Source organism: Primulina huaijiensis, chromosome 11, assembly GCF_012295235.1.
Source record: "Primulina huaijiensis isolate GDHJ02 chromosome 11, ASM1229523v2, whole genome shotgun sequence".
Classification (NCBI taxonomy): domain Eukaryota; kingdom Viridiplantae; phylum Streptophyta; class Magnoliopsida; order Lamiales; family Gesneriaceae; genus Primulina; species Primulina huaijiensis.
Genome location: NC_133316.1, coordinates 21407058 through 21430655, shown reverse-complemented (window position 1 = coordinate 21430655; position 23598 = coordinate 21407058). Strand labels below are relative to the sequence as shown.

At 34.9% G+C, this 23598-nt stretch overlaps 7 protein-coding genes across 7 annotated transcripts; 2 read left to right on the top strand and 5 right to left on the bottom strand.

Annotated features, from left to right (window-relative positions):
* Positions 1-3389: 3389 nt before the first annotated feature.
* On the bottom strand, positions 3390-4421 carry LOC140988482 (protein DMP7-like). Its single transcript, XM_073457490.1, has 2 exons — positions 4104-4421; positions 3390-3701 (listed from the first exon to the last, which is right to left on the bottom strand). Exons 1-2 carry the CDS (start codon positions 4419-4421, stop codon positions 3390-3392), a joined length of 630 nt encoding a protein of 209 aa, XP_073313591.1.
* A 4465-nt stretch (positions 4422-8886) lies between these two features.
* On the top strand, positions 8887-13399 carry LOC140988019 (uncharacterized). The gene is made up of 3 exons (XM_073456857.1): positions 8887-9725; positions 10249-12413; positions 12498-13399. Exons 1-3 carry the CDS (start codon positions 9301-9303, stop codon positions 12884-12886), a joined length of 2979 nt encoding a protein of 992 aa, XP_073312958.1. The 5' UTR covers positions 8887-9300; the 3' UTR covers positions 12887-13399.
* An 838-nt stretch (positions 13400-14237) lies between these two features.
* Positions 14238-15216, bottom strand: LOC140987321 (uncharacterized). Its single transcript, XM_073455780.1, has one exon. The coding sequence runs from the start codon at positions 15167-15169 to the stop codon at positions 14474-14476; it is 696 nt and encodes a 231-aa protein (XP_073311881.1). The 5' UTR covers positions 15170-15216; the 3' UTR covers positions 14238-14473.
* Positions 15217-16378: 1162 nt separating this feature from the next.
* On the bottom strand, positions 16379-17182 carry LOC140988481 (zinc finger protein MAGPIE-like). Its single transcript, XM_073457489.1, has one exon. The coding sequence runs from the start codon at positions 17180-17182 to the stop codon at positions 16379-16381; it is 804 nt and encodes a 267-aa protein (XP_073313590.1).
* A 220-nt stretch (positions 17183-17402) lies between these two features.
* Positions 17403-18612, top strand: LOC140988731 (receptor-like protein kinase HSL1). The gene is made up of 2 exons (XM_073457787.1): positions 17403-17577; positions 17662-18612. The coding sequence occupies exons 1-2, from the start codon at positions 17538-17540 to the stop codon at positions 18048-18050; spliced, it is 429 nt and encodes a 142-aa protein (XP_073313888.1). The 5' UTR covers positions 17403-17537; the 3' UTR covers positions 18051-18612.
* A 789-nt stretch (positions 18613-19401) lies between these two features.
* LOC140987310 (uncharacterized) lies at positions 19402-20380 on the bottom strand. Its single transcript, XM_073455768.1, has one exon. It carries the CDS (start codon positions 20331-20333, stop codon positions 19638-19640), a length of 696 nt encoding a protein of 231 aa, XP_073311869.1. The 5' UTR covers positions 20334-20380; the 3' UTR covers positions 19402-19637.
* A 609-nt stretch (positions 20381-20989) lies between these two features.
* Positions 20990-23499, bottom strand: LOC140987110 (zinc finger protein MAGPIE-like). The gene is made up of 3 exons (XM_073455512.1): positions 23219-23499; positions 22713-23109; positions 20990-22449 (listed from the first exon to the last, which is right to left on the bottom strand). Exons 1-3 carry the CDS (start codon positions 23310-23312, stop codon positions 21543-21545), a joined length of 1398 nt encoding a protein of 465 aa, XP_073311613.1. The 5' UTR covers positions 23313-23499; the 3' UTR covers positions 20990-21542.
* Between the last annotated feature and the right edge of the window lie 99 nt (positions 23500-23598).

The following is a 23598-nucleotide window of genomic DNA, read 5'->3' as shown; positions in this document are numbered from 1 at the left end:
ATTTTTTAAATCTTTAATATAATTGTAATTATATTAAACCAATAAATAGATAAAATAATACATAAATATGATAAATTTAAGTCTGATGCATTGATTCTCATATTTATAAAAACATAAAAATATCAAAATTACAATCTTTATTTGTTTTTGCAACTAGATCATATTAAAAAATGATAAATATTTGTCAAATCATTATCAGCCATGTTTAATCATAATCATAATTAAAATTAAAAAATAAACATATAAATTATAAACCTAATTTATTATTATAAAATAAAAAGACATACCTTCAAAATTAAAAAATTTAAAAATAAATATATGCTATTAATTTGCTTAAACACACTTAATAAAACGCATTAATTATGTTTAATTCGATCAAACCACAGTTTAACTGCTTTTTTCTGTTTTTCTCTTAAGTGGATCGTTTTTGTCTAGCTTCAAACTTAAGCGTGATTGAGTTTTTTCTTTATGATAAAGTAATATGCATTCTTAATTTTTATTTGAAAAAAATTGAAGAGATGTGGACATGATAATTTATATTTAAATAAAAAAAATGATATTTTTAGAAAGTGTCNCGTCGCAAACTATTTTTCTTCACCAAGCTTTTTGATGATATAAAAAATTTGAGGTACTTATGATTAGGTTTGGTGAGCTAAAACAATCAAGTCCAGTTTATTGGTACGGAGTGAACCGAGCAGAGCTTTGTTGATTGGGTTTGAACCGAGTAAAAGCTATACGGACAACAAACGTTAGAGGACATTAAAAAAAAAAGTTGTCTTTTCAATGTTTAAATAAGTTTCGAGAACAAACTTGAGTATGCGAGAATAATAGTGTTTATGTAAGTAAGGAGTGAATACGTAAAATCATGGAGAATATCTGTTATTTATAAAATTAAGAAGGTCTGGATAGCTTGTATGAGAAGAACCCTAGTAAGAAAAATTTCCTAAAATATTAAAATTCTATTGATTTTATCTTATCTTTAGTAATTTACGAATTTGAAAGATGCCTACTTCGAGATTCGTTCATTATCATGTAAAACATAGTTCGAGAGTTTTATAAGGAATGAACTTCATTCATCGCCATTCTGGTTTTTGTTCAGGTTGGCATACTTTGAGCTGGGTAAAAATGTGCCCGAATATTCAGACTTTACAGAACTTTTCCTGAGTGGGATGAAAAAATCGGACTTTAAGTAGGTTATTGAGCTTCTAAAACGCTATATTTGTTGTGAAAAAGTAAAAATTTATGGTAAAAAGTAAAAATCTCAAACTCTTAAAATTATCACACTACACACTTTATAATATTTTTCTCTCAATTCAATTGTGATTTTCTTCATAAATGAGAGATCTATTTATAGAAAATTTTTACAAATAATCCAAAAATAAAATACATCATTACCTACATCATCACACACTAATTTTCAATATTCAACACCTAATTTTACCTAATTTTCAACATTCAACATTCACATTTTCAACACAAATATTTTTCACATTTTTAAATAATTTTTCAACAATATTAACCACTTGTATGTGTTTTTAAAAAAAAAAAGAAAAAGAAAAAGAAAAAAGAAAAACCACTTGTATGTTCAAAAAAGAAAAACTTCCAAATGAAAATTTTCAAAGATGATTTAAATAAAAAAATAAGCAAATGTAGAGAACTATTTTGATAATTTTCCATATTTATCTTTAATATGAACGTGTGATTTTTAGATGCATTTATTGAACTGGATAAGACTCTCCATCGTACTTTGTTGCTGTAGCAAAACCCATACATGAATTCTGATTGAGATTTGAGACCTTATGATTTAATAAATTTTTTAATAATAAAAATTATATATATTCGTAAAACAGATTTTAAATAAAATTAATGGTCCATCTATGTCTTTTGATAAGATCCAGTCTTGATAGTTGAAGATTCAGTGCCTCTTTTTCAAATATAAAATCAACAATTAGACTCTCACTCTATGGCTTAAATCAATCCACGAATGTTTCCATTCATAAACAATGATATCTTGTCAAGAAACGACATTTAGTTATGAAAAAATTCAAGCATGATTGTAAATAGTATTCGGATATGAAAAAAGAATTAACAGAAAAAAAATATGTCGATTATCTTTTTTGATAGGGGCTGAAAAATTCTTGTGGTTTGCGGAGTTCTCTAGGTTTCAACGTTGAATTGATAGGCGTAGGCTCCACATCGAGATTACCAACATTTTTATGTATCCAAAAAAAAAAAAAATACATGTTAAAAAAGGTTAGAGTAAGTTTTTTGTGAGACGGTATCACAAATCTTTATCTGTGAGACGGGTTAATCCTATCGATATTGACAATAAAAAGTAATACTCTTAGCATAAAAAAGTAATACTTTTTTCATGGATGACCTAAATAAGAGTTCTGTCTCACAAAATACGACCCGTGAGATCGTCTCACACAAGTTTTTGCTAAAAAGTTACAACTCATTGATTATAGATAATAAAGGTTAGATTTAGGTTTTAAACAATTATTTTTATATAGTTACACATTGTCCATAACGAAAATCGAAGCCCTGCAACTGTGAATTCGAGAGAGATCAAATTCACGATTTTTTTGAAAAAAAACTAGAGTATATTCTTTCACCCCATAAGCTGTTTAAAATTGTTGAGGTGCTGCACAATAGAATGACTACTCTTTGTGGGCTTTGTATGTTTCTTGGGCCAACAGAAGATAGCCTTTTATTTTTAAAAAAATTAAATGTGTTACAATTTGTTATTTTTTTTAAAGTTTATATACTCCTAATGAGTAAATTTAATATATCACGTTTGTATATTATTATATGCTCCACATTACTTACATTACTTAATAATTTTTAACACAAAAACAAAAGGCCTGTCTAGAAAAACACAAAATTAAACCAAACAAAATACCACTTATGTTGGTTAATATAAATACATTTTATTTTCCTTTCCAATTTTTTTTAAAATACCTTTGTTTTATTTAATAAAAGTGATTATAAAAATATATTTTAATAAATTTATCATAATAAATATAATTTAAAAGAAATATTAATATATGCTCGATTGTGTGTTCTGTATAAAAACAATTTTTTCCGTGTGCTTCATATTATACTAATTTTTAACTCTGGATCGATCTAAACCTGTAGAATTTGAGTCAAAATTAGATGAAATAAAGATGTATAATCAGGAAATGTATAGTCATCCACGCCAAATTAAACCATGCTGACAAGTACAAAACGAGATATACCAAATAATTATTTAAACAACCTTATTTTTTTTTTAATCATGCTTACTACATATAAGATCGAAAAAATTAACTATTGAAACATTCCTCCAAATAATATAATATGAGAAAAATATATATAAAAAATAATTGAGCATTCTTGAAAAAGAAAAATTAAAGGCGTGAGAGAGGAAAGCCAATTCCGTGTCGCTTGGTAGGGAAAAGAACGAACAACAGGCTACAAATCACTCCCACCGTCACGGGCAACGCCGTCAAAAGTTCGACGGCCTCCTCCGACGGCGTTGGATAGAAGCAACTGATCACATTCTTATCGAACATGGCCACCGCTCCGAACACCAGAATGGACAATAAGGCATGAATAAAGTCCACGATACCCACCCTATATTTTGCAGCCTCCTCCGGTGGAAGCCTGGCTGAGCCGTCGATGATCCAGAGCCCACGGAAAGTGGCAACTCCGTACCTTACCTTTTCAAAGGAAAATAGGCGAATTTTGGTTCGGGATACTGACGAAAATTTTAGCCAACGTACACGAAAGAGAATAAACGGAAAAACATATTGCATTTTTTAAATAGCATTCAACGTTAAAATGTTGTTGTAATGTTTGAGTGATTGACAAGAGAATTCAGTACGACGATTTAGTTTTTAAAATCATTAATAGCTACACACGACATTGTGGATCATTCAAAATTGAATCTAGCTCTATCAGGGCACAACATTGGAGGAAATTTTTAAGTTTTAGCATTATTTTATAGGAAAATTTCTAAAAATTTATCCAAAAATGTATTAACTCGCGACTAGATTTTCGGAATGACAGCCAGCCACCGCATATATGTTTGTGTGTGCGTGTGTATTCATGTGTGTTAGTACCTTTCCCCTTCCATCTCTGAAACTGTCGGTGAAACACAGAAGGAAGCATGAGATGGTGCAAACGGCAAGAAGGGCGATGGTGGTGGTTTGGCTGACGAATGATTTGCATTTGCCTTCATGTGTGAAAACAGGCGACATTACCTGGAAAGCCATCACGGAGCCTGTGGGCAGCAGATTAGCGAGGTGGGCGGTGCCCTTGAAGGCTTTCCGGACAGCCTTTTGAGTCGGAGTTTTTTCTGGTTTTGAAGGTGCCGCCGCCGCTTGCTCCTCCAGGAGATGCAATTGCAGATCTTCATTTGTTTTTGTTTCTTCTCCCATTGCTATATATATCTGTAACGATGTTCTTTCTGTTAATGTTCAGAGCTTAAATTTCTATGTTTTCTTAGGATTTAATCTTCCATCAAATGGATCCAACCAAGGTTTTGATATTGTTTCTCCAGATTTTTGCATGCATGAAACGTGAAGTTTTGAAGAGTAAAATGGATATGGTCCTTTGAACACAAGATATAATTAAGGCTCGCAATTAGTTACAAAAAGGAGTTTTGAATGGGTTTTAAAACATGTTTAATGAGATTTATAAATGTTTGAGAGACACTAATATAAATATAATCTATCAAATAAATATGGAGTTTTTTTATTTTGGTTGTTAACCAGAACATTCGTAGGGTTCTTGACCGTTTTGATTTTCCCATCACTTCTGGACCATAAGCTATTAACTTCTAAATTTAACTATTTTAATTTTTATTGCTGTCAAATAATTTATATTCACGACTTTGGGAAAAATATGTACAGACGTGGAACATTTCCTACAATATTAGGTTAAAGAAAAGTTCACATACACAGATATATCGTGGCTTGTAACTTTCATGTTTTCATTTAGGTCATGATATCAAATTCATGATTTTACTTCACAAATTTGTATTTTTTTCTTCAATTTTAGTCATTTTAGACATGAGTGTTGATTGTTATAGACACGTTAGCAATGTCCGGATCTACATATGTAATTTTCGGCATCACAACATCATTTTCTGACTCACGTAAACCTTTCGATAAAAAAACTAAAATTGAATTAAAAATATAATTAATAGACTAAAATCATGAATTATACGACAGAACAACAAAAAAACGAGAAATGTGCAATTAGTTACATGACAAAACATGATTTTAATCTAATCTAAACTTTTTTATTTTTCTACAAGTTAATGTATATAATTGAGTGATAAAATCACTATAAAATTTGATAACGTGATGCAGTAAGTGATTTGCATACAATTACCTACGATAACGAAAAATTAGAAATTTTATTTGTATGTTGTTTACACTTGACAGGAATAAAAAACTAAAACGAATAAATTTAATAAAAAATAGCATTAATTAACCAAAAAATGAATAATTACAAATTAAGTCACACATTCAATTTGATGGTTATTTTTGGGTAATTTAGTTCATTTTCCCTACACTTTAATATATATTTGACATTTACCTCTCTTGAAAGCTTATAATTTTAAAACTTGATAAGAGAAGTAACTGTCAAATGGAAGAAGTATAGGCGATATGAACCATCTGATTTTTCTTTTTGCATGTAATTAAATTTTTAATATTTTATCGATACTATCTACCTAATTAGTGGTATAAACAGCACTAATTAATTACAATAAAAGCTAAGTCATTAATTAAAAACGACAAACCAATTAATTAAGTAAGTGGTAAGTAATTGGCTTTTAAAATTCTGAACGCTTCCACATTGAATATTTACATTCTTAATGGAAAATTTGTTTAACTATTTCACCAGTCTTAAATTAGTTGATGGAACCGATAAATCATATTAGCTTTCCAAGAAACAATTACGCCATAAGCTTTATGTGATGTTTAAACAAAGAGCATGTCGCTTGTGAGACGGTTTCACGAATCTTTATTTGTGAAACTGGTCAATCCTACCGATATTCACAATAAAAAGTAATACTCTTAGCATAAAAATTAATACTTTTTCATGTATGACCCAAATAAGAGATCCGTCTCACACAAAATACGACCCGTGAGACCGTCTCGTTTGTTGGTTTCTGTTCGGTTTTCTGTATCTTTCTTTTAAAAATTTACAATACTTTATTTCTATTTCAAAAACTACCACAACAATTTTTTAAATAAAAAATAAAATAAAACAATATCTATTTCATATTAGATAGCTATTTAGTCATAGTTTGGTACACATGATAGGATAAACATGTGATATATAATATAATGATAAGTTAAGGATAAATAAGATGTATGATATTATATTTAATGTTTGGTATGATTTTCATAAGAGTGATTAAATTTATATATTAGATTGTAATGACAAAATTAACCTTATCATAAAAACTTTATTTTTCATTGTTATCGAGATCATGCACTTGCATATCTCAATTCTTATATGCAAGTATATATATGTGTGTGTGTGTGTGCGCGCGTGTATGTATATATATGTTTCATTGTCATAAAACAATTATAAATAAATTATTTATCAAATAATCTAATATATTTTAAATTTTTAATTTGATATGTCCAATACGCTAGTTCGTTTTTCACTTTTTTTTATATATTTATTTTATTTATATTTTGCGTTTTAATATTTTTTATTGTTTCATGAGTTTATAATTTGATTATGGATATTTTAAAATAAATTATTGGCGAAATTTCGAAATATCTCAAGTTTAGTAAATAGTATAGATTCATTTTAATACTAACTATTTAGTTTTAAATTTTAATAACAAAAATATATTTTTAAAATTATATAAATTATGTATGTCCTAACACAATATCAATAGCAATTTTTTTCGAAGGAATATCTAAAACTAATTTAAATCCCAATGCTTGAGAAATGAGGACAATAATGTCATTTCATAGAATTTAATATATATCATGTAGATATCCCTACACATTAGAGGGATGTCTTCTCCATAGTGAACCACTATTATCACGGGCCCATCCAATTTTTATGGTCTATTAAAAAATAAGAAGTATTTAAGAATATAATTCCGACTTATAATATGTGATTATAAATAATTATTCACAATCTGTATGCATTATAGTGTCAGTAAAAATAAATTGATGATAGATTTATTAATAATGTCTTTCACATAATATTTTTTAAAAAAGAAAAAAAGAAAATCGCCGACATGAATTATTGCCAGTTGTAAAATGAAAAATTGTTTAAAATAGATCTACGTGGATTGTTGACCGCTCTGGTCGAGTCCCCTTCATCTTTACTTTGCTTCGTATTAGTCAAATACTATTACATCACACTTTGGAGACTTTATAACAATTTAATATAATATATATATAATTTAGCATTTCCATTTGAAATTTAATTATCCGAAATGGAAATCTGGAAATATTAAATGAAATTTCTAAAAATACTAGAAAAATAAGTTAATTTTGGTCATATTACTGTTTGAGTTTCCACATCCAAACTCAAATTTAATTACTTGATACATTTGAATTCATTCAGGTTGAATATCACCAAAATAACCATGTAACTATGGATTTTATTTGATAAAGAGGACTTGGGTCTTATTTTGTTGTTTACATACTTAAAATAATGTTTATTGAGTAATCGAAATGTGGTGTTTGAGTTGTTATACAGTTTAAAAATATTATAGTTGAATTTTATCATTAGATGTAACTTTTTGCAATATGACAAATACTCGTTCCTACAATTGATATCAGAGTCAAGATCATGAGTTCGATACATTGATTGCAAGAAGTAAAATTATTGTGAGAGATATTATTGGGTGCAATAATTGTAATTGACAGGTAGATAAATCGAAACATGATACTTGAACTGTTGTATAATTTAAAAATATAAGAGTTATATTATTTTCATTAATTATAATTTTTAATAAAAACGACAAGCGGTTCATCATATTAATTAAATGTTCAAACTTGAAAGTTCATCCTACTTATTATTATTATTATTTATTTATTTATTTATTTTGACAGGGAGGTTTTATATGGGTGTGACATTTGAGATCTTGGCCCAGATTGAGACTTTAGAGACATGGAAATTTTTTGATTTAGTTTAGAAAAATTTGGTAAACATAAACTACGCCTAACCCATTCACTCCGTCACTCCCGGTGATTTGTCCTATATAGACAAAGAAAATTAATTGCAATTTCAATAAAGTTTTAATGAGTTTAAAATATAAATTTTTTTTATCGATTAATAAAATATCCTTCCCTTTTCATTGTGGTTTGACGGAAGAAAAAATAATATTATAGTAAATGTTATTCATCAATTAAGTGGGACTAGTCACTAATGCAAATAAATCGAGTCAGTTCGCGAATTTTTCGAAAACTAACTCGATAAATATTTTATTTGTATTAGAATTTATCGAAATCAAACGTGTTCGAACTTCTTCGAACCAAACTCAAGTCAAAATTATTTTGTTTGATAGTTCGCGAGTTGCTCGCGAGACTTAATATTTTATTAATATAATATAATTATATACATTTTGAATTTTCGGACGTTTCGAATTTTCGAACTTTCATTGTTGTGAATAAGTTTGAAGATTTGGAGCCGAACTCGAGCAATTTTTCTAACAAAATTTCGAGCTCGAATATACTTAAATCAAGCCATCAAACTTTAAATTTTTACTAATATTCAATCCGATTAGATTATTTTACATCCCTATTATAAACTAAATAACATGTAAAATATAATACTACTTATAAAACGTGCATACACAAAAGTGACACACTCGCATCGCGAATTTGAAAAATCCAAGAGAATGACCATTAAAGCCAACCCAATCCAAAGCAAAACAAAAAGAAACAGACCCCACACTTTTGAAAATCCACTCTCACGTTTAACAACCCGCTCGCCATTCAAATCCTTTCTGTTCTTCCCCATAAGAATTTTCACACTTCTTTTCCCCATATTCCCCCATTAAACTACAAAAACACCTCACGCTTTTCTTCCATTGTACTCCCACAAATCTCTACATCACCACGCAATTATCCCGTTTCCTTGCACTAAAGAATATGTTCTTGATGTGTTCTTTCCCAGAAGAACGACACTTGTTAGCACTTAGCATCACTTTCACCTTCAAGTTTCCCATAAATTCAGTCCGCTAATCACTCCCCAATTCCAACTCATATCTTCTTGATTCCCTTCTCTTTGCATGAGCACATTTTTTTTTATCATCACAGGTAGCCAGCCATGCAAGCGAAAATCTCAGTTTCGTTCCTCTTATTCCATGCTCTAGCTCTAGTTCTCAATCTTGATGCCTTGAATCAAGAAGGATCACTCCTCCAAACGGTGAAGCTTTCGATATCCGACCCGGCCGGTTCTCTCTCCGGCTGGTCCGACCGGGATGCCACCCCGTGTAACTGGACCGGAGTTAAGTGCAACGACCAAAACTCTGTCGTGTCGGTCCATCTCTCCGGTGCTTCTCTCTACGGTTCTTTCCCCGTCTCCATCTGCAGCCTACCTTCTCTCTCCTCGCTTTCTCTTGCCAACAACTCCATCGGCTCTTCGCTTCCCCTTTCCATTTCCTCTTGCCTGAACCTCACGTACCTTGACCTATCCGAGAATATTCTCGTTGGTCCCATTCCTTATACTCTATCCGAACTCCGGTTTCTCAGGTAGGTACAGTACTTTTGGTTTCGCAGCTGTTTGATTAATTGCTTGAAAAATTAACAGAAACTTTAATCAATATTATTTTTCAGTCTGTAAACATTCGAAGGGTGGGGTCAATTTTTGTGCAGTTGGCCTTTTTTCAATGAGATCGATGCCTTGGGAATAATCAAAATTAATTTGAATATCTATGACTTTTTTCGTTGATTTTTTCAGTATGTGTGTATGATTTCACATATTTTTTTTCGTGGATGGATCTGTCAATTTTTTTTCTAATGACATCCATGACATTTGTTTCGTGGGGTTGCCATGTTTGATGTTTCTATTGGGAGTTGCCTATCATTAAGTGTTATTAACTACTGCTGGACCGACTTCTGCCGTCATCATTAATAAGGAAATCGGGATTAAAAAATTTTAACTTTTAGAAAAATGACGCATGGGATTTGGATTAAAATTTTGGTCTTGAAATTTCAAAAATATTGTAGAATTTTCTAATTTATAATCATATGCTTCTGTGATATTTTGTTGCAGATACCTAAATTTAGCGGCAAACAATTTTTCCGGCTCGTTGCCAGCAAATCTCGGGCACTTCCGGCAGCTCGAGACTCTTATACTCGCTGAGAATCTGCTAAATGACACCATCCCTGCTGCTCTTGGTAATATAACGAGCCTAAAATTTCTCGTGTTGGCGTACAATCCCTTTTCACCTGGTCACCTTCCTCCAGAATTCGGAAACTTGACGAATCTTGAAGAGCTTTGGCTCACTGATTGTCATTTGGTTGGCTCGATTCCAGAGAGTTTCAGCCGGCTGAATCGACTCAGGAATTTTGATTTGGCCAGTAATGCACTCTCAGGATCACTACCAAGTTTTATATCTCAGCTCAAGAGCCTTGTGCAAATCGAGCTTTATAGCAACCTTTTTAATGCGAATCTGCCAACGGGGTGGTCTAATTTGACTGATTTAAAAAGATTTGACGCTTCAATGAATAAATTTTCTGGAATGATTCCTGCTGATCTTTGTGAGTTACCTCTGGAGTCTTTGAACTTATTCGAGAACAATCTTGAGGGTCTGATCCCTGCTAGCATTGCTAAGTCTGCAAACCTATATGAACTCAAATTGTTTGGAAACCGAATCACAGGATCCTTACCGCATGAACTAGGCAAGAACTCGGCTTTGCAAACTTTGGATGTGTCAAACAACAACCTATCCGGCCCCATACCGGAGTTTTTATGCCATAGTGGTGCTTTAGAGCAGTTAGTTTTGATCAATAATGCATTCTCAGGGAATATTCCGGAGAATGTTGGGAAATGCCAGAATTTAAGCCGGATTAGAATGCGAAACAACCAGCTTTACGGTGAAATTCCTGCTGAGTTCTGGAGCTTGCCTAACGTATACTTGCTGGATCTCTACGGCAATGCTTTTTCAGGAAGTATTTCACCAACGATTTATGGTGCAAAAAATCTAGCTACCCTTTTGATATCCAAGAACAGATTTTCCGGGAGAATACCTTACGAAATTGGGTCGTTGGAGAATTTGGTCGAGTTTTCAGCAAGTGATAATGAGTTTACTGGGGGAATCCCTGGTTCCATAGTGAACTTAGGGCAACTTGGGAGGCTCGATCTTAGTAACAATGAACTAACTGGTGGACTTCCGAAGAGAACCGAATCCATGAAGGAACTGTATGAGCTTAATTTGGCTAACAATCGATTATCTGGTGATATCCCTGATGAACTTGGGAATCTGCCGTTGCTTAATTATCTTGATCTTTCATGGAATAGCTTTATTGGACCGGTTCCAATCTCACTGCAGAATCTGAAGCTCAATGCGTTAAATTTATCATATAATCAACTTTCAGGTAATATACCTCCTCTTTTCGCTAAGGGGGTGTACAGGGACAGCTTTCTTGGTAATCCAGGTCTGTGTATCGATGATGGCAGTTATTGCAAACCCAAAAATGGAAACAGAAACCAAGTTTTTTTGTGGATGCTAAGGTTTATTTATGGAACAGCTGTAGTTGTTTTCCTTGTTGGGGTTGTTTGGTTTGGGTTGAAATACAAGAGCATAAAGAAAATGCAAAGAGGGGCCACTATAACAAAATGGACATCTTTCCATAAGCTCTGCTTCAGTGAATTCGAAATAAACGATTGTCTTAAAGAAGACAACGTGATCGGTGTTGGTGCCTCTGGAAAAGTGTACAAAGCTGTTCTTCAAAATGGAGAGACAGTTGCCATTAAGAAGCTCTGGGGTCGACAAAACAAGGATGGAACTGGTTTTGGTGTTGTCAGTTCTGATAAAGGAGAATTCGAAGCTGAAGTTGAGACGCTTGGGCAAATCAGGCACAAGAATATTGTCAGACTGTGGTGTTGTTGCAATGCGGCTAATTGTAAGCTTCTGGTCTATGAATATATGCCTAATGGGAGCTTAGGAGATTTACTGCATAGTAATGAGCATAGATTGTTGGATTGGCCAATGAGGTTCAAGATTGCCTTGGATTCTGCTGAAGGGCTCTCGTATTTGCACAATGATTGTGTTCCCCCGATCGTGCACAGAGATGTAAAATCCAACAATATACTGTTGGACGAAGATTTTGGAGCAAAGCTATCGGATTTTGGAGTTGCCAAGTTTGTTAAAGCTGTTAGCAGGGGGGTCGAGTCCATGTCCGTTATTGCTGGCTCCTGTGGTTATATTGCACCAGGTATTTACATAATTTACAGTCTTTCATTAAGCTTACATCTTAGGGTAATGTTCAGTCCTAGCTAACATATAATACCCGTTTCAGAATATGCTTACACTCTTCATGTGAATGAAAAGAGTGACATATACAGCTTTGGTATAGTCATACTTGAGCTGGTTACAGGGAGACGGCCGATTGATCGAGAATTCGGGGAGAAAGATTTACCAGCATGGATTTGTGCTATATTGGATCGGAAAGGAGTGGAACACGTTCTTGATCCAAATCTTGATTCAAGATTTAAAGAACACATTTGTAAGGTACTTGACATCGGGCTACTCTGTATCAGATCCCTCCCGAATAACCGGCCTTCTATGCGTAGAGTTGTGAATATGCTGCAAGAATCAAGCGCTTGCATGCCCAACATAGCAGAAAAAGACACTAAGATACTCCCCTCTTTTTGTGGAGAGGAATGTGACGATGGAAGATTGATATGAATATATATATATATACACACTCTTTCCAATTAAGAATCTGATTTCTTCGAGAAATAGTGATACTTAAATTTGATTAAAGCTACATTCAAATTGATTGGAAGATTTGAGTCCTCAAGGCAAGGCATGGTAATTCAGTGGAGTATATATGGACGCTATGATATTTTGCACGAGTTTGAACAAATTTTTTGATTGAAAACCGTGGATAATCACATTGGTTTCCATTTCATTCGATTGACTTGGAAAAAAATTGCAAGTGAAGTGTCACTTCACTAGCTTGGTAGCCTCTGGACTTGGTGCTTTCAGCGGTCAATTTTAACAACCACCGACCCAGATTGCTAATGGTGTAACTGGGTCTCATCTTTCCAAAGTTCAACGCAGGTGCGTGCCCCTTTCAGACGGGGCAAAATTATGCCCTACAAGTCGTCGGGTACGAGTACAACCCCTCATGCCCCTCTAAAATAGAAAATGACTATTAAAGTTTTCTGGCTTTTTTCAGAACATATATACAAGATTTCAATCTCCAATTAAAAGAAGTTTCATACATCAAAATTTTAGATTAACATGGGTTGTCTTAGAATTTATGGGTTCCCACCGTCACAAGAAATTTTAATTCAATGAACACAGAAATTTTCTTACGGAAGATATCACACGACATTACATCGTGGTTACTCAGAACTCAATTTTAACAACCATAAAATGGATCGAGTAAATGTGAGATATTCAGAATAACACACTGAAAACAAATTTCCTTCTCAAGGTCTATTGTCCTGTAGTATTTGTGTACTAATGGAAGATTGACCCTCCTTTGTCACCTTCTTGCTCTTGTTTCGATTATTTGGAATGCATTCTGAAGTTGCATTTGAATTTATTTATTTGAACCAAGGGATTTTCAAATCCATGATAACAAATTTATTGGTCGTCTAGGAAATCACTTGACAGCAAATTTCAAATTCCAAATAAGCTATTTTTCGTGTAAATGTGGTGAATTTCTAATTCATCTCAACATGAAATTAATATAAATCAGCCCTTCGATACTTCCCCAAATCGAAACGAATTCTCAACGAATTTCCACATCTTAGTAGTCATCAAGATATATCTATACAGTTATAGATTTCGGATTGAGTCTAGAAACATATGACAAAAACTACATTATCAATTCTCTCAAATTTACACGTACCAGCGCCTACCGGGTTAGAGATCTGATTCTGAACTGTACAACCATAAAACATGAAGGAAACCTTCGAATAGGCCTTTTCCTTTTAATTTTCGGCAGATATCATAACATGGCTTTAAATAGTAGGAAAATTTTCCAGCAATTCTCTCGATTAACAATAAGGACAAGACAGATAAATGAACAAAATTCCCAATCTATCGTAGGAAACAGCTAAAGACTTCACATTTACACACATTTTGATAAGTAATAAGGATTATTGATACAAAGGCAATTTTATAGCAATATGAAGTGATTTCTCCCCCCATTTTCATCATCAATTCCAAACCAAACATTTCAATCATACGATCATATCACACTAAGTTGAGAACTTGTGTTTGATAAATAACAATTTTCTTACGGAATTCGAGATTTGTTCAAGAATCCAACTCCTCTGTTTTCTTCTTCCTCTTCCTCAAAACATAAACGTCAGTCTCCTCGTAGGCGTATTCGGGATGCAAATGCTCGTGAGGGATTTTCTCCACCTCAAACACCACCGCACACATTTCCCAGAACAACTTGTGCGCTTCGGGAGACCTCACCTGGTACCCCAGCAATACGACGCCGTTGTCCGACAGCAAACCCTCCATAGCCTGGATCAACGGCCCCACAGTCTTCTCAATGTAAACAACGTCCGTTGCGATCACGAAATCAAACGGCGGCTTCAACGACTTCATCTGCTCCTCGTTCTCCCAATACAGTTGCGCTGTCTTCAGGTTTTTCTTCAACACCGGCTTGTTTCGCTTCAGGTTGCGCTTCAACGCCGGCATGACCGGAGCGATGTCTGTCAGAACAATGTCGTGCAGTCCGAGCAAGTAGAGGCCCATGGCTGCGACGCCGCATCCGGTGCCTAGCTCAACCCCGCGCTTGCTAGTGAAGTTTAAAAGGGAAGAGTAAGGGTTAGGACTCGTGTCGCCAGCGGGACACGTCAACCAGCGCTCAGCAAACTTAACGAGAACCAAAGAGCAAGGCCAGACGGAGGTGCCGACGTGCATCGATCCGTTGTCTTGCTGGAAAGAGAGGCGCGTGTCATTCACGGACAACTCGATCACCGGGGAGTCTGTAAATTTCATTTTTCTAAAAACCCTTTTCGTTTGGCTACCCCGGAAGTTCGTAGAATTACAGTGTGGAGGGATTTGTATTGGGCTTTGGGCTTGACGTTTCAATAAACTTTCAATTTAATTATTAGGATCCGGTCCAAGCCCATCTCATATTTTAAAAAACTAATGACCAGATTTTTTTTCTTTTTAGGAAATAACTAATGACAAGATTTTGAATTATAATTAGAGTTCAAATTATAGATCAGGATCATAAAATTTTTATTCATGTTCGAAAAAGTAATAAAATTAAACGATAAAATACCAACAAAAAAAAACATTGTTCTATTTTTATGGTCACTTGTTCTATATTTTCCGGTGAATTTTACATTCAACAGATTTCTTGAACTTTACAAGTGTTTTAATGTTAATTGGTCCGGAGGAGATCCAAAGAAACTAGAAATGAAAAACAAATGAGTGATGAAATTGAGTAAATGTTTGTGGTCTCGATATTTGGCCAAAAGTGGCAAGAAATCAAACTCCTTTTAAGGGCTTTGACTTGTTAATTGTTATGGCAACACCAATAATATTGTTCTTGCATTTTAACTCACAGTCAAAGAAGACAGATATTCAACGCCAAACAGTTTTAAGTATCGATAATTCTGAAATTAATATAAGAAGCACAACATATATATCTGCTAAATTTATTACAAGGAGATCTATAATTATTAAGTAGCACAAGCTAAACCAGAACTGGGCTTTGCTATTTGAGTTTGAGTAAAGATAACAACATAGCAATAATGGAGTCCAAAAGGTCTCCTCCCTTTTCCTCCACTACAGATGCCCACTTTTAACCAAAAAAAAATAGTCACGCTTCTCAAAGGGAACATCCTTCACGGGTTCAATAGAATATGCATGGATCTACTCTTCCTCAAGTAACTTTAGAACTTTTTATTTTTAAATTTCTATTAATTCTTTTGGCATCTTTTAGCTTTCATTCACCACTCAATGCCACCTTTTTCTCTGCAAAGTTTGCAAATACTAAATTCCTCCCCTTTTTTTCTTTATCCAACATATTCTCTCTCAGCATCAAAGTAGTAGTAGTACGCCACTTTTATTTCCATCTCTGATATTAACCTTAAAGTCATTTGTAAAACCATCAAAATCCATTGGTGATGATGCTAATGAACAACATGTTATTTTGTCCCCGATGCCTGTCATTTTGTAGTAGTACTGTTTCAAGAATCATGTCCATCCATTGATTGATGGTGGTTGACAAAGAGAACGGATCCCAACTCCAAGAAAATCCCTTGTTTCTCCCGCTGAAATCTCCTCATTCGTCATGCGGTGGCGTTTGGAGGGGTACATTTGACGCTGTTTTAAGGCAGAAATACCATTCTCCTCAGCACTCACAAGCTCACCACTAACTGAACTTGCGCCACACACTTGACTGAAGCTATTTTCTTGAACTGTAATAATACTGTCATTGGATTTGAATCCAAATTTTCCTAGGATCGAAGGATCAGTTGTAGTGGCCCCAATTTGAGCAGCTCTCTGTAGTAAAGCTGTAGCAGACATGGTTGCAGATGATGGACGATTACTTATAATTTGGTGTTGAGTGCTAAACAAAGATTGGACACTAACATCTTTAATGGCGCTTGTGCTTAAAGGGAGGGAGTGATCATTGGTCAAGTTTTGAGTTCCGTTTGAAGTAACCTTGCTCCCGAAATCCCAATTCAAATGGCTAAAATTAGATATTTGTGGAGGATTTGAGCACGGATTTGTGATGAGTGAATCATGGGTACTGAAACTGTTCATTGTTCCTAAACTTACATGGTTGATTCCCAACTGATGCATTTCTTCAAGATTTCTGGGTGTATAATCTTGAGTTTGGCCTGAATTTTGAGTCATGTTCCAAATAGATAAGCCTCTTGGGACTATGTCGATGTTTGGATCGTTGCTCGAGATTGGCTTGAAAACTGGAGGGAAATTCTGTCCCATGCAAGGTGTTGGACCTAGTGATGAAGCGCCAACAAATTGATAGTTCATATTTGCAGATGCGTGGATGTTCATGTGAGAGGAGGCTGTAATTCTAGCTGTTTCTTCTGCTAAGGCATCACAAAATGCCCTATGAGTTATGAAGCTATCTCTCCTACAAACACAAAANATTATGATGGCAGTGATGAGTGAAACTTATTGTAATAAGTTAAAAATATATGAAATGCTAAACATTTAAAATTTTAAGAGTAATATATATTAATGGTTTCANAATGATTGTGTTCCCCCGATCGTGCACAGAGATGTAAAATCCAACAATATACTGTTGGACGAAGATTTTGGAGCAAAGCTATCGGATTTTGGAGTTGCCAAGTTTGTTAAAGCTGTTAGCAGGGGGGTCGAGTCCATGTCCGTTATTGCTGGCTCCTGTGGTTATATTGCACCAGGTATTTACATAATTTACAGTCTTTCATTAAGCTTACATCTTAGGGTAATGTTCAGTCCTAGCTAACATATAATACCCGTTTCAGAATATGCTTACACTCTTCATGTGAATGAAAAGAGTGACATATACAGCTTTGGTATAGTCATACTTGAGCTGGTTACAGGGAGACGGCCGATTGATCGAGAATTCGGGGAGAAAGATTTACCAGCATGGATTTGTGCTATATTGGATCGGAAAGGAGTGGAACACGTTCTTGATCCAAATCTTGATTCAAGATTTAAAGAACACATTTGTAAGGTACTTGACATCGGGCTACTCTGTATCAGATCCCTCCCGAATAACCGGCCTTCTATGCGTAGAGTTGTGAATATGCTGCAAGAATCAAGCGCTTGCATGCCCAACATAGCAGAAAAAGACACTAAGATACTCCCCTCTTTTTGTGGAGAGGAATGTGACGATGGAAGATTGATATGAATATATATATATATACACACTCTTTCCAATTAAGAATCTGATTTCTTCGAGAAATAGTGATACTTAAATTTGATTAAAGCTACATTCAAATTGATTGGAAGATTTGAGTCCTCAAGGCAAGGCATGGTAATTCAGTGGAGTATATATGGACGCTATGATATTTTGCACGAGTTTGAACAAATTTTTTGATTGAAAACCGTGGATAATCACATTGGTTTCCATTTCATTCGATTGACTTGGAAAAAAATTGCAAGTGAAGTGTCACTTCACTAGCTTGGTAGCCTCTGGACTTGGTGCTTTCAGCGGTCAATTTTAACAACCACCGACCCAGATTGCTAATGGTGTAACTGGGTCTCATCTTTCCAAAGTTCAACGCAGGTGCGTGCCCCTTTCAGACGGGGCAAAATTATGCCCTACAAGTCGTCGGGTACGAGTACAACCCCTCATGCCCCTCTAAAATAGAAAATGACTATTAAAGTTTTCTGGCTTTTTTCAGAACATATATACAAGATTTCAATCTCCAATTAAAAGAAGTTTCATACATCAAAATTTTAGATTAACATGGGTTGTCTTAGAATTTATGGGTTCCCACCGTCACAAGAAATTTTAATTCAATGAACACAGAAATTTTCTTACGGAAGATATCACACGACATTACATCGTGGTTACTCAGAACTCAATTTTAACAACCATAAAATGGATCGAGTAAATGTGAGATATTCAGAATAACACACTGAAAACAAATTTCCTTCTCAAGGTCTATTGTCCTGTAGTATTTGTGTACTAATGGAAGATTGACCCTCCTTTGTCACCTTCTTGCTCTTGTTTCGATTATTTGGAATGCATTCTGAAGTTGCATTTGAATTTATTTATTTGAACCAAGGGATTTTCAAATCCATGATAACAAATTTATTGGTCGTCTAGGAAATCACTTGACAGCAAATTTCAAATTCCAAATAAGCTATTTTTCGTGTAAATGTGGTGAATTTCTAATTCATCTCAACATGAAATTAATATAAATCAGCCCTTCGATACTTCCCCAAATCGAAACGAATTCTCAACGAATTTCCACATCTTAGTAGTCATCAAGATATATCTATACAGTTATAGATTTCGGATTGAGTCTAGAAACATATGACAAAAACTACATTATCAATTCTCTCAAATTTACACGTACCAGCGCCTACCGGGTTAGAGATCTGATTCTGAACTGTACAACCATAAAACATGAAGGAAACCTTCGAATAGGCCTTTTCCTTTTAATTTTCGGCAGATATCATAACATGGCTTTAAATAGTAGGAAAATTTTCCAGCAATTCTCTCGATTAACAATAAGGACAAGACAGATAAATGAACAAAATTCCCAATCTATCGTAGGAAACAGCTAAAGACTTCACATTTACACACATTTTGATAAGTAATAAGGATTATTGATACAAAGGCAATTTTATAGCAATATGAAGTGATTTCTCCCCCCATTTTCATCATCAATTCCAAACCAAACATTTCAATCATACGATCATATCACACTAAGTTGAGAACTTGTGTTTGATAAATAACAATTTTCTTACGGAATTCGAGATTTGTTCAAGAATCCAACTCCTCTGTTTTCTTCTTCCTCTTCCTCAAAACATAAACGTCAGTCTCCTCGTAGGCGTATTCGGGATGCAAATGCTCGTGAGGGATTTTCTCCACCTCAAACACCACCGCACACATTTCCCAGAACAACTTGTGCGCTTCGGGAGACCTCACCTGGTACCCCAGCAATACGACGCCGTTGTCCGACAGCAAACCCTCCATAGCCTGGATCAACGGCCCCACAGTCTTCTCAATGTAAACAACGTCCGTTGCGATCACGAAATCAAACGGCGGCTTCAACGACTTCATCTGCTCCTCGTTCTCCCAATACAGTTGCGCTGTCTTCAGGTTTTTCTTCAACACCGGCTTGTTTCGCTTCAGGTTGCGCTTCAACGCCGGCATGACCGGAGCGATGTCTGTCAGAACAATGTCGTGCAGTCCGAGCAAGTAGAGGCCCATGGCTGCGACGCCGCATCCGGTGCCTAGCTCAACCCCGCGCTTGCTAGTGAAGTTTAAAAGGGAAGAGTAAGGGTTAGGACTCGTGTCGCCAGCGGGACACGTCAACCAGCGCTCAGCAAACTTAACGAGAACCAAAGAGCAAGGCCAGACGGAGGTGCCGACGTGCATCGATCCGTTGTCTTGCTGGAAAGAGAGGCGCGTGTCATTCACGGACAACTCGATCACCGGGGAGTCTGTAAATTTCATTTTTCTAAAAACCCTTTTCGTTTGGCTACCCCGGAAGTTCGTAGAATTACAGTGTGGAGGGATTTGTATTGGGCTTTGGGCTTGACGTTTCAATAAACTTTCAATTTAATTATTAGGATCCGGTCCAAGCCCATCTCATATTTTAAAAAACTAATGACCAGATTTTTTTTCTTTTTAGGAAATAACTAATGACAAGATTTTGAATTATAATTAGAGTTCAAATTATAGATCAGGATCATAAAATTTTTATTCATGTTCGAAAAAGTAATAAAATTAAACGATAAAATACCAACAAAAAAAAACATTGTTCTATTTTTATGGTCACTTGTTCTATATTTTCCGGTGAATTTTACATTCAACAGATTTCTTGAACTTTACAAGTGTTTTAATGTTAATTGGTCCGGAGGAGATCCAAAGAAACTAGAAATGAAAAACAAATGAGTGATGAAATTGAGTAAATGTTTGTGGTCTCGATATTTGGCCAAAAGTGGCAAGAAATCAAACTCCTTTTAAGGGCTTTGACTTGTTAATTGTTATGGCAACACCAATAATATTGTTCTTGCATTTTAACTCACAGTCAAAGAAGACAGATATTCAACGCCAAACAGTTTTAAGTATCGATAATTCTGAAATTAATATAAGAAGCACAACATATATATCTGCTAAATTTATTACAAGGAGATCTATAATTATTAAGTAGCACAAGCTAAACCAGAACTGGGCTTTGCTATTTGAGTTTGAGTAAAGATAACAACATAGCAATAATGGAGTCCAAAAGGTCTCCTCCCTTTTCCTCCACTACAGATGCCCACTTTTAACCAAAAAAAAATAGTCACGCTTCTCAAAGGGAACATCCTTCACGGGTTCAATAGAATATGCATGGATCTACTCTTCCTCAAGTAACTTTAGAACTTTTTATTTTTAAATTTCTATTAATTCTTTTGGCATCTTTTAGCTTTCATTCACCACTCAATGCCACCTTTTTCTCTGCAAAGTTTGCAAATACTAAATTCCTCCCCTTTTTTTCTTTATCCAACATATTCTCTCTCAGCATCAAAGTAGTAGTAGTACGCCACTTTTATTTCCATCTCTGATATTAACCTTAAAGTCATTTGTAAAACCATCAAAATCCATTGGTGATGATGCTAATGAACAACATGTTATTTTGTCCCCGATGCCTGTCATTTTGTAGTAGTACTGTTTCAAGAATCATGTCCATCCATTGATTGATGGTGGTTGACAAAGAGAACGGATCCCAACTCCAAGAAAATCCCTTGTTTCTCCCGCTGAAATCTCCTCATTCGTCATGCGGTGGCGTTTGGAGGGGTACATTTGACGCTGTTTTAAGGCAGAAATACCATTCTCCTCAGCACTCACAAGCTCACCACTAACTGAACTTGCGCCACACACTTGACTGAAGCTATTTTCTTGAACTGTAATAATACTGTCATTGGATTTGAATCCAAATTTTCCTAGGATCGAAGGATCAGTTGTAGTGGCCCCAATTTGAGCAGCTCTCTGTAGTAAAGCTGTAGCAGACATGGTTGCAGATGATGGACGATTACTTATAATTTGGTGTTGAGTGCTAAACAAAGATTGGACACTAACATCTTTAATGGCGCTTGTGCTTAAAGGGAGGGAGTGATCATTGGTCAAGTTTTGAGTTCCGTTTGAAGTAACCTTGCTCCCGAAATCCCAATTCAAATGGCTAAAATTAGATATTTGTGGAGGATTTGAGCACGGATTTGTGATGAGTGAATCATGGGTACTGAAACTGTTCATTGTTCCTAAACTTACATGGTTGATTCCCAACTGATGCATTTCTTCAAGATTTCTGGGTGTATAATCTTGAGTTTGGCCTGAATTTTGAGTCATGTTCCAAATAGATAAGCCTCTTGGGACTATGTCGATGTTTGGATCGTTGCTCGAGATTGGCTTGAAAACTGGAGGGAAATTCTGTCCCATGCAAGGTGTTGGACCTAGTGATGAAGCGCCAACAAATTGATAGTTCATATTTGCAGATGCGTGGATGTTCATGTGAGAGGAGGCTGTAATTCTAGCTGTTTCTTCTGCTAAGGCATCACAAAATGCCCTATGAGTTATGAAGCTATCTCTCCTACAAACACAAAATTAAACAAGAAATACCATGTTAGTAATACAATCTATACGATAATAAATTCTACGAAAAACTACAAACTTAATTAGATGTAAAAATTTCATTAATTTAACAAATGAAATATGCAGAGGCATGAAAACCCACAATCGTCGCACATCAAGAAGGGAAAAAAAAAACGTAAATTAAAGTACCGAGCTGTGCATGAAATATAAACATACATCTAATCTAAACCCCTAAAAAAATCAAGAAGCATGAAAACATACCTAGAAAAAATAGCCCCACAATCACATTTGTATTCCCTGGTGCCACAAGTCTTGGAGTGAGCCTTCCAATCCGACTGAACTGCATAACGTTTGGAGCACTTTTCGCACTTCCATTTCTTCTCACCATGCTTCCGGCAGAAGTGCTTCTTGATGCCTGTTAAATCTCCAAGAGCCCTAGAGGGATGGTGGTGAACGCACGTCTTTTCGGGGCAGACGTAAACTCGCTTTCTGACTTCTTTGCTGGTCCTTTGCTTCAACTTCCATGGAAGATTATGCCCTCTTCTGTGAAGTTGAAGATTTTGATCCCTTTGAAACCCTTTGCCACATATTTCACACAAGAATCTGTTGGTTGCCATTAGAGTCTTCGGTGATAAAGCTATGACTTCAGCTTCAGGATCTGTAAAATAATAATTCTTGAATATGTACATATATCCGTGTGTACAAGGAAGATAAAAAAAAAAAGGATTCAAGGATCAAGAAAACAAGATAAATAAATGAAAATCCACCCGGGGTTCCTGGAAGACTTCTCTTCTTCTTAGCTAAAGGAGGATTCATGGATCCACCGATCGGATTCTGAGTGAAAATTTCATCATCTGCCATCTTGTTTTTTGAGGAGTGATCCAATCTACAGCTACCGAAATGATGAGTTTTTTTTCCCTCGAGAGAAGAGATAAAAGATACCTTTATAGTTGACTGATGTTAGCTGAATTTGAAATAGTTTCTCTCTTCTTAATCTGATCTCTTTCGATCTTTTGAGGATTTTGTCATGTATAGGAGGTAAGAAAACCTTGGGGACGCTATTAGTAACTAATTAAGATGCAATTATTAATAAGTAGCATCAACAGTATAAGAATATTTATTACCTTTATTTATGTAATACATATAT

Bases quoted from the DNA above. Each gene is read 5' to 3' on its own strand.
- LOC140988481 (XM_073457489.1), bottom strand. From the start codon at position 17,182: ATGAACTATCAATTTGTTGGCGCTTCATCACTAGGTCCAACACCTTGC.
- LOC140987310 (XM_073455768.1), bottom strand. From the start codon at position 20,333: ATGAAATTTACAGACTCCCCGGTGATCGAGTTGTCCGTGAATGACACG.
- LOC140987321 (XM_073455780.1), bottom strand. From the start codon at position 15,169: ATGAAATTTACAGACTCCCCGGTGATCGAGTTGTCCGTGAATGACACG.
- LOC140988482 (XM_073457490.1), bottom strand. From the start codon at position 4,421: ATGGGAGAAGAAACAAAAACAAATGAAGATCTGCAATTGCATCTCCTG. The intron at 3,702-4,103 runs GTACTAACACAC...TCCTTTGAAAAG, and splicing joins TCAGAGATGGAAGGGGAAAG to GTAAGGTACGGAGTTGCCAC.
- LOC140987110 (XM_073455512.1), bottom strand. From the start codon at position 23,312: ATGGCAGATGATGAAATTTTCACTCAGAATCCGATCGGTGGATCCATG. The intron at 23,110-23,218 runs GTGGATTTTCAT...ATTATTTTACAG, and splicing joins AAGTCTTCCAGGAACCCCGG to ATCCTGAAGCTGAAGTCATA. The intron at 22,450-22,712 runs GTATGTTTTCAT...TTGTGTTTGTAG, and splicing joins TGTGGGGCTATTTTTTCTAG to GAGAGATAGCTTCATAACTC.
- LOC140988019 (XM_073456857.1), top strand. From the start codon at position 9,301: ATGCAAGCGAAAATCTCAGTTTCGTTCCTCTTATTCCATGCTCTAGCT. The intron at 9,726-10,248 runs GTAGGTACAGTA...ATTTTGTTGCAG, and splicing joins TCCGAACTCCGGTTTCTCAG to ATACCTAAATTTAGCGGCAA. The intron at 12,414-12,497 runs GTATTTACATAA...TACCCGTTTCAG, and splicing joins CTGTGGTTATATTGCACCAG to AATATGCTTACACTCTTCAT.
- LOC140988731 (XM_073457787.1), top strand. From the start codon at position 17,538: ATGTCCGTTATTGCTGGCTCCTGTGGTTATATTGCACCAG. The intron at 17,578-17,661 runs GTATTTACATAA...TACCCGTTTCAG, and splicing joins CTGTGGTTATATTGCACCAG to AATATGCTTACACTCTTCAT.